This window comes from Mus pahari, chromosome 16, assembly GCF_900095145.1.
Source record: "Mus pahari chromosome 16, PAHARI_EIJ_v1.1, whole genome shotgun sequence".
Taxonomy (NCBI): domain Eukaryota; kingdom Metazoa; phylum Chordata; class Mammalia; order Rodentia; family Muridae; genus Mus; species Mus pahari.
In genome coordinates this window covers 396,030-405,372 of record NC_034605.1, presented here as the reverse complement: position 1 = coordinate 405,372, position 9,343 = coordinate 396,030, and the positions used below count along the sequence as shown (strand labels likewise).

The 9,343-nt window shown below is 43.0% G+C and overlaps 1 protein-coding gene across 2 annotated transcripts in view; it reads left to right on the top strand.

Annotated features, from left to right (window-relative positions):
- The window catches only part of Olah (oleoyl-ACP hydrolase), a 51,443-nt gene that overhangs the window by 25,199 nt on the left and 16,901 nt on the right, over window positions 1-9,343 (top strand). The window contains exons 2-4 of one of the 2 annotated variants that reach the window (XM_021216023.1): window positions 1,038-1,211; window positions 2,236-2,425; window positions 6,213-6,343. In XM_021216023.1, the coding sequence (XP_021071682.1) occupies window positions 2,394-2,425; window positions 6,213-6,343 (163 nt within the window). In that variant the 5' untranslated portion in view covers window positions 1,038-1,211; window positions 2,236-2,393. Of the gene's footprint in view, window positions 1-1,037; window positions 1,212-2,235; window positions 2,426-6,212; window positions 6,344-9,343 lie in introns of those variants that run through there. The other variant, XM_021216024.1, reaches the window with a different exon arrangement.

Here is a 9,343-nt window from a genome sequence, read left to right as displayed (position 1 = left end):
ACACACACACACACACACACACACACACACACACACATACACACCTACCTGTGTGGTTCTTTACTTTGCTTGAAAGTAAATTCTACCATTTTGTTTCTGTAGCTTGTCTACGTTGCCAGCATTCTAACTTCTTCGACTACATCCTGTGTCTTCATTTGCACCCTCTGGCTCCTCTGTTTATCTGTCATCATTATTATCATTATCATTATTATTGTTGTTGTATGTTTGTTTTTCTTCAGTTCCCTTGCTGCGCGGCCGTATGCAGGTTTCTTTATCATCTATTCTCGGAATTCTGCTGGACATGTTTGACTTTTAGCCTGGTGTCATGGGTCAGTTCTGATTAAATCTGAGCCCTTGCTTCCTGAATATAGCTCACTTGCCTTCGCGCCTCTGTTGCATCAGAAATAAAAAACTGCTCCCCATGGTTTCCCTGCAGGAGAATCCTTACTGCTTTACCACTGGGTCCTGGTGCTCTTGAGAAATGATGCAGATGCCCTTGACCTCAAGAGGATATTTGTTGATTAATACATTTGAGCCCTGAGGAATACTTGATCTCCCCAAACATAACTGACCACAGGCTCTGTCACCTAATAAATAAATAAATAAATAAAAAGAGATGGAGAAATGCCACCTACTTTTATTGAGGCTTTGTAATTAGCAAGCCTCAGATGTTGTAATATATGCCTATACCCCACCTCTGCCTGCCCATATTCCTTGGAAGAAGTAGACATATTTTTCTGCATTTTATGTCATTACTTTGTGTTTCAGCTTTTATGTTGAGGTAGTCTTTCTCTCTAGCTCTGGATAACTTTAAGCTTCTAACCATCCTGCTTCAGTTTCCTGTGTTCTGGGATTGTAGGCAGGTTCCACTGTGCTCTGCTGCATGTTGTATTGTTATCTAAGAAGCAAAACCTTGCTCACAGAGTCAGTGGCCGCCTAGTAAATTATCAAGGTGAATCATCTGAGGCACAGGATGGCTCCGAGCCACTGCTTGTACAGATAAAAGGCTGTTTCTCCACCCTCTCCTATTCAAGCAGGCTTTCTGTGCCTCTCGGTGTGGTGTGCTCTCTCCTCTGGAAGGAGCATCGCTGAAACTTGAGCCTCGTTGAGCCTCGCTTCTCCAGAACAACAGTCCTGAGATTCACCATCGAGTTCGTGAGTTAAACCTTGGGCTTAGCATGACTGCCAGGGATTCAGGGCACTTCTAGGCGGTAAGCGAGTTTAAAATCTTTATGTTATGCATCCTTTATACATTTATAAACTATAGTAATTTTTACTTGCTTCTTCATTGAATGTTAGAAGATTACAAGATTAGAAGTTTGATAACTAAAGTCTTAAAGGTAAAACCCCAGGTTTCAGCTGCCCAGACAGGTTAGGCTATAAGATTGTGCCAGTTAATGAGATGAATGATCGTGTAAGGAAGAGGAGGGAGACTCCATTCTTGTGGACTGAAGAGGTCTGGTGACCCACCCCCGTCCATCTGCGTAGTGCCGATGGAGTTTTAGATTTAAGCAAGGAAGAATTGAGGCAGGACACGGACTTAAGGAGGAATTCTGGTCAGAGCGCTGTCTGTTTGATCATTGTCTCGGTTCTGGTTCTTCCAGACAGCTAGAAGATTTTTTGTGTTTTTTGTTTTGTTGGTGGTGGTGGGTTTGTGTGTGTGTGTGTGTGTGTGTGTGTGTGTGTGTGTGTGTGTGTNTGTGTGTGTGTGTGTGTGTGTGTGTGTGTGTGTGTGTGTGTGTGTGTGTGTGTTTGTATTTGTTTTTATTTGTTTGTTTCTTTTTTCTTTTTCTTTTAGCCAAAGTAGTTTCTAATTACCTGTTCTAGTAATAAATTCCTCCCCACTCCTTTCTTAAAATTTTCATTTTCTCTTAATATTTAAAAGAACAAAACTCTATTAATACCCAGAAAGCTACGATATCTGTTTTCAAAACACATACCTCTGTCTGACTTCACAGTAGGTATCAGGTGTTTTCTGTCTCATGACCTGGGCACTACTCAGCTGAGGCGTAGGTAAGGCTGCATTTCTGTCTTTATGGGCATTATCTGGAAGTCCTGCTGATGTGCATAGTGACAGCCATCTATACACGGAGGCTGCTAATACCAGCTGCTATACGCTGTATGAGTCTGACCTGTTTTCCCTTTCTTCCTCTTTCCCCCATCCATTTCCTCCTCCTTGTACTTTTCCTTGTTTTTCTTCCTGCTCTTCTCCTCTTCTTCACTGCCTTTTAAAAGCAGGATTCTGAGCGACAACCATAATCAACGGATTAAAAAGAAATCTGGTCACTTGGTACACAGAAGGCTTATTGGAGATTTTTGTGCCCAGAGGGGAATTAAATTCAACACAGTTGCAGAAGACCTCTGAAAGCAGCAATTCCTAATCAGCTCACAGGATGGAGACAGCAGTCTATGCTAAGAGGACCAGGTAGGCTGCTGCTGGGAACTCCTCGCTCCCCATCTCTGGTGCTTCAGCACCCTGAATTTGTTGGATTGTTGGATTTCCTTGTTACCTTTAAAGGGACCCATCACTGAAATTCAATTTGCTTCCACTGCCTCTGGTGAAAGGTGGTACGAATTACTTGTACATAAAATGCTACTAGCTTAGAGTTCTAAGCTAGTATTTAATCAACTGATTGATTATTGTGTGTGACACTGTGACCATGTGGAGGACAGGACAACCTGCAGGAGCTGGTTTTCTCCTTGGATCATATGGGTGATGAAATGCCAGCTGCTAGGTACCTGAGTTGGTTGGTACCAGCTCCAGAGTTGGTTTAGGTCCCAAAGAAGAGATGTGGGCTTGGCGAGGAAAGGAGACTGACAGAATCTGAGGGTGAATCGGGATGTTTATTGAAAAAAAGTTACCCCTTTTATAATTCATGTTTGCGTAACAGCCTAGCCACAGGTAAATTGAAAGCAGATTTAATGATTCCAAGATGTGTATGATCTTTTCAAAGACCATTTTAACCTATTTTTGCCCTATTTCTCAATGTCCAGAATGAAAGAGGTAATAAACTTTTACAGTATTTTTCTTCAAATCAAAGGCAGTAAGTTCAGCAAACATCTAAGTCGCTGTTGCTCTCTACGGTTCAGCAAGCCCACCAGATGCCCTCCTGAACATTCTTAGCCTTTGTGGTGGCCCTTTGTGGTCAGAAGGTGGCAGATACTGAGTCCTGAGAAACAAGCCACAAGAGCAATTTTCATTCCTTAAGGGGCGCGATGCAGCGTTTGCGCCATGTCGCATAAGAAGCATTGAGCCGTTTTCTAATTTCATTCCTGTGTCCCTCAGCCTTACAATATGGACCTGTTCTCCTTATATACTCCTCATATACTCCCCAAAGGGAAGGTCCTAATATCTTAGTCTTCTTCCAGTACACCAGTCAATTCTAATTCCTTCAATGTATGCTCTTGTATATGACTAACTCTTAATAGGATTTGGTCCTTGTGGGGGCATACCAGATCTTGCTGTGCCTCCTGTAAGTCGTGTACCCAGGGAATCAGTCGTGGACACTGTTCTGTGCCAATTAACTGACCTCTTGCCCTCAGCTACCTGGGCCTCAGACTCCAGGTCTGGGCCCATTGTTTCTCCCAGTTGTGTGCTTTCATCCCTGGGGCCAGGTGTGAAGTTCCTAAGAATTCCCGGAACCATAACTCCTTAACTTCTCTATTCTCAGTACAATAAGGGGTGCAAAGAGGGGATTCTTGTGTAGGAGGAGTAAGCAGAGTTATTATGATATATGGTTCCACAGTGGAGGAGATCTTTTCCAAAGAATTATTTTGTTTCGAGGGTCTGCCATTGTACACCTTCACATCCACCATCAAAGCCCATACAGGTTTTCCCAAGGGGTGGGGGGAACACACAAGGAACCTCTCATAACACAGTGAGAGGCTCAAAGTAAAAGGTGCTGGAGAATTGTGAGCCACAATGTTGTATGCTGGACCTTGGTCTAGCAGCAGTGATCATCATATGACCCATGCCATTAGGCTCGACATCACGTCCCCTTTATGCACTGAGCCACCTTGCCATCCCCTTTGGTAGTGTTTTAAAGTTTAGTTTTATATCTCTGGCTTGTCTAAAATCCTTACCTGGTTTGGAAGGGCACACTATCTTGGAGAACCCCTTCTTGCCCCAGCTCTAACCCAAAGCATCTCAGAATGTCCTCTACTTCCTGCGTCTTAGTGACACTGATGCTGAGACTATGGGGAAAGGGTCAATGGTCAAATAGTTTCAATGGCGATCAGGGTTTGCACCCAGATTCTGATTTATGACTAAGTGGTTTGGTGGCCATGTCTCTGGGTCTCACTTTTGCAAGTGAGGAAGACCCAAGTCTCGGCCTCCGTTTACATCGAGGCCACTGAGAATGTAAAGCACTTGAGCACTTGGCCTAGTGTCCCATGGTAAGAGCTGTAGCTAGGATTTACACTGGAGACTTAACTTTTCCTCTGCAGCCTTCACCACTACACAGTACAAATGCATTAAATAATTCGTCTGCTCACCTTCAACTCTGAAGTTATAGATGATATAAATAAAAAAAAAACACTGAGGGAAGAGAAAGAGAAGGTGTGTTTAGCTAGCTGTGGGTCTTTGATTCCCTCTTTAGAGTGGAAAGATAGGATGGATGTGCAGGGCACAAACAGAATGCCAGGGAGGGAGAGCTTCTGTGGTCTAGACTCAGCAATCTGAGGCCTGCCATCTCACTTCATGCATGTTCTCAGTTATTTTACTATAAAGTACAAAGTCCCCTTATGAGAACAGAGTATCTAGAAAAATCTCAATCTGTTCCTTTTGATCAAATGACAAAACATAAGCATGAAGGAGAGAAGATTTTTTAAAATTTTATTTATTTATTATATGTAAGTACACTGTAGCTGTCTTCAGACACTCCAGAAGAGGGCGTCAGATTTCATTACGGATGGTTGTGAGCCACCATGTGGTTGCTGGGATTTGAACTGAGGACCTTTGGAAGAGCAGTCAGTGCTCTTAACCGCTGAGCCATCTCGCCAGCCCTGGGAGAGAAGATTTGACTGGGGGCCCGGAGGACGGCTCAGCAGTTCCAGGCCCTTGCTGCTCTTGCCAAGAAGCCAGGTTTAGCTCTCAGCACTCACATGGTGCTCACCGCCCGTGACCCCAGCTCTAATACTTCTGATGTCCTCTCCTGGCCTCTGTGGAGACTGTATGCAAGGGATGTGCATGCGTGCAGGAAAACATTCAGTTATATCAAAATCGCAGCTTTTGATATATATCAATATATATATATATCAAATATATATATATATATATATATATATATATATATATATATATATATATATATATATCAATCCATAGTCCTTGAGCCCTGCTATGTTGGTCCTGTAGAGAAGTGTACATTCTAGGAAATGCATAGCAGACTATAGGCACTTAGTTAAAGACCCCTTAAGAGGGAAGAAGAGCAAGAGGAAGAAGGGAGAGAGAGAGAGAGAGAGAGACAGAGACAGAGACAGAGACAGAGACAGAGACAGAGACACACAGAGAGACATGGAGAGAGACACACAGAGAGAGACAGAGAGAGAAAGAGCAGTCCAAAGCTTCAAGATCTCCTGCAATCATGTACCCTAGTCACCTCTCTTTCTTCCACCTGGACCACTTCTTAAAGGTTCCTTACTTCCAGTATGATCTAAACTATAAAACTGGTACTTTTAAAAACAACAAAACAGACTTAAAAATCATTATTGTATGGTGATGGTTTCTCATTTGGAAGGCTTAGGTATCTTTGTAAGAAATTTAAAGATCAATTTGGAAACTTTCATAGAGACATTTACACTGTGGAGAATACAAACATATCCACATAGGATGGCTGTTTAAGGAGACGCTTGAGAAATGTCTCTGGATGTTAATGAAAACCCCGAGGGCTGAAACCGTTTTGGACAAACTATTTCCTCTGCTGTGAAAGAACAGGTGTCTGCACCAATAGTTACATCACTCTTATTGGACATACAAAGTACATAATTCACCATTCCATCTAAGTCTCTAAGAGTCTATGGGTTGAAATCATAAAACAGACGATTCAAACCTTTGGGAGCTCGATTCTTGGAGAAAGAAAGGCAGTTACCTCATGTTTGAGCACACGCACCTAGCAGTGAACGAGACTTGTCATTAAAACTCACCTGACTCAATTTTGAACTTTATCCAATAGCGTTATATAATGCTAAATGTATTTGGACTTTATTTCTAGGAACGAGAAGGTTTTGAACTGTTTGTACCAACAGCCAGACGCACTCTTCAAGCTGATCTGTTTTCCCTGGGCAGGGGGCGGCTCCGTTCATTTTGCCAAGTGGGGCCAAAAGATTAATGGCTTACTGGAAGGTATGTTGACTTTCATCCCAGGTAAATAAAGAAGCTTAGTTAACAGCTTCGCAGAGAAACTCGAGTTCATTGAGTTTCCTAGGTTTGTGGATTTCTAACCCTTATTAAATTGGAAATGTTTTCAGTCGTTGTTTTTTCAATATAATTTTACCTGTTTTCTTCCCCTGACATTTTTTTCTTTTTCTTTTTTTAAAAAGATTTATTTATTTATTTTATGTATGTGAGTACACTGTAGCTGTCTTTCAGACACACCGGCAGAGGGCATCGGATCCCATTACAGATGGTTGAAAGCTACCATGTGGTGCTGGGATTTGAACTCAGGACCTCTGGAAGAGCAGTCAGTGCTCTTAACAGCTGAGCCATCTCTTCAGCCCTTCCCCTGTCATTTTTGACGTCACATGATATTGTGCCACTGGTTGCTGATTCGACATCTTGAGCTACCTCTCTACACATTTCTGCTTCCATTCTCAACCATTGACTTGGCTTCTCAGTGTTCCTGTCGGTAGGCTTTATCTCACAGCATCGTGAGACAAACCCATCTCCTCAGTGACTTCCCGGTTATATTTTCTTTCCTATGATTCCTTTCCTGAACAATAACATCACTTTCTTTTTAAAATCAGTCTATATTTAATTATAAAGGGGTTCTGTTGCAGTGTCTCCTCCCATACAAACAATATTCTTTGATTATATCCTGTCCCTTTTCTCATCCTTTCTTAGTACTTTACCCCTTTCCCTTCTCACATCCCATAATAGTTCCCTTAACTTTTGTAGGGGTTTTCCCCTTCCTAAATCTCACATATTAGAAGGAACATAAGATACTTGTTTCACTGAACATAAGAGTCTCAAGCTCCATCTGTTTTCCCTATAAATGACAACATTCAGGTCAGAATGGCAGCTTGGCAGGTCAGGGCACCTGCATCCACATCTGATGCCCCGAGTTCAATCCCTGAGACTCACATGGTAGGAGAGAACTGAGTCCTACATGTGGTCTCCACCTACACATGCATGAGTTGGTCATTGTAATGTACTTGGCTCTCTTTCAGCCTTCAAACATTTTTTTGTTCTGTAGTCTTAATTTTTTAAAATTACATTAAAAATTAATTATATGTATATGTGTATGTCTGCATATGGTTTTGAGCATGTGCATATAGTACCCAAGGAGGCCAAAAGAAGGTATTGTTTCCTCTGGAACTGATGTTACAGAACATTATGAGCACCCCAACATGGGTGCTGGCAATTAAACTTGGGTCCTCTGAAAGAGCAGAAGGCACTGTTAACCACAGAGCCCCCTATCTCTCTGGCCCCAACTCTTAACTCTTAAATTATAACATGACATGAAGGGGTTCCTTTCCAGTCATGCCAGTTTGGGGGCTTAAATTCCTCCTCTACGTGGATGCACATGTCTTTCCCTAGAAGTGAGAAAAAAATATCTGCTCTAATTTTACTGAATAGTTTTTCATGCCATTAGTTTGTATTTTAGCCCAATGTTCTACGCCACGGTTTCTTGCGTGAGGTCTCCTGTTTGTGTGCAGCAGTTCTTAAGTTCTGATCCTGATTGCTTACTTTTTATGCTTTCTGAATGAGGTCACTCCTTCCACGATCACTCATGTCCCCTTGCCTACTTGGTTTTGCTCCTTGGTGACTCTTTCCAGTGAAGGTTTTCGTTCATGCTGAAGCTCTCTTCCAGTTCAGCGTTCTTCTGAGCTGTCTTCCTCGCTCCATTCATGCGTTTGTGAGCATCATCTTTGAGACATTGGTCCTTTCCCTGAAGTAGACTTTGAAGCATTTGTTTGCCATGTTAATGGAGCTTGATTCAACTACTGAGTGTTTATGGGCCTTTTTAAGAGTCAGATTGCCTTTCATAGTTATTCTCTTTCTCTTTCTTCGCTTGGCAGTCCTCACTATCCTTCAGAAGGGGTGAATGTAGATCTCACTAATGACAATTAAAAAGCAAGTCAGATAACTAAAGGGGATAGAAAAATAACTGAAGGCATCAGCTACATCCTCAGTAAGAAAATAGGGAAAAGTGGTAAGGATATTAATCAGATGAACAGGGAATTTAAAAAATAGTAAAAAATAAAATTAAAAACATTAATAATTAAATTAAAAAAGAAGTGGAACTGGGGAAAGAAACAAAAAGGCTCAAGATGGGAGAGATTACAAACTGGAAGTGCAGGGTATAACCGTGAAGGGAAAGGACAAGAAAACCAACACAGAGCAAGAAAACTCAGTGCTACTCTGGCATAGGAGAAACAGGATGTGGATGTTATGCCCTCACATCCACGTCTCTTCAACACTTACTTAGTTTAGGGGACATACAAGTTAGACCAAAGCACTGCTGCAGGCTGGCCTCCACTCCTCCTTACCTGCTGAGGCATGCACTCGGAGGAGAGCTTGGCAGACTTCCAAGAGCTATGAGGTAAGTGTAGGAGCTGCCTCGGGCTCTTGTCATTAGCCAACATGGAAGACCAATTGCTTGGGGTTTGCCTGAAAACATCGCCGCTCTGCCATTTTGTACATGGGAGTGAGAAAGGCCTGAGCGGGGTGTTGCTACCAGGAACCTCTGGGGTTCTGAGAATTGGAAGCAGTCAAGTCGAACCAGTTTCTGCTGACAGCAGGGTACCGGCTCCTATGCCCTGCCGTGCTGTTCTCAGATCCACCCCTTGCTCGGTTCCTGTTCAGGTAGGCCTGAGACTCTTCCCAGAGGTAGGGTTGAGGTTACCAAGTCTAAGCACACCCTATGTCCTCCCAGCTCAGCACACACTTCCCCAAGTAGACAGGGTCTACAACTCAGTGTCCAAGTCCATCCTGAAGCCTGGGGTGATCGCCAGCTTACTAGTCAAGAACAGTGGCTTTTGGAACCCAGGGGCTCTTACTGAAGAATTTTCCGGCAAGACTTTCTTTCCTTCTTTTCCTTCCCTCCTTCCTTCTCTCCCTCCCTCCTTTCCCCCTCCTTCCTCCCTTCCTCCTCCTCCTCCTCCTCCTCCTCCTCCTCCTCCT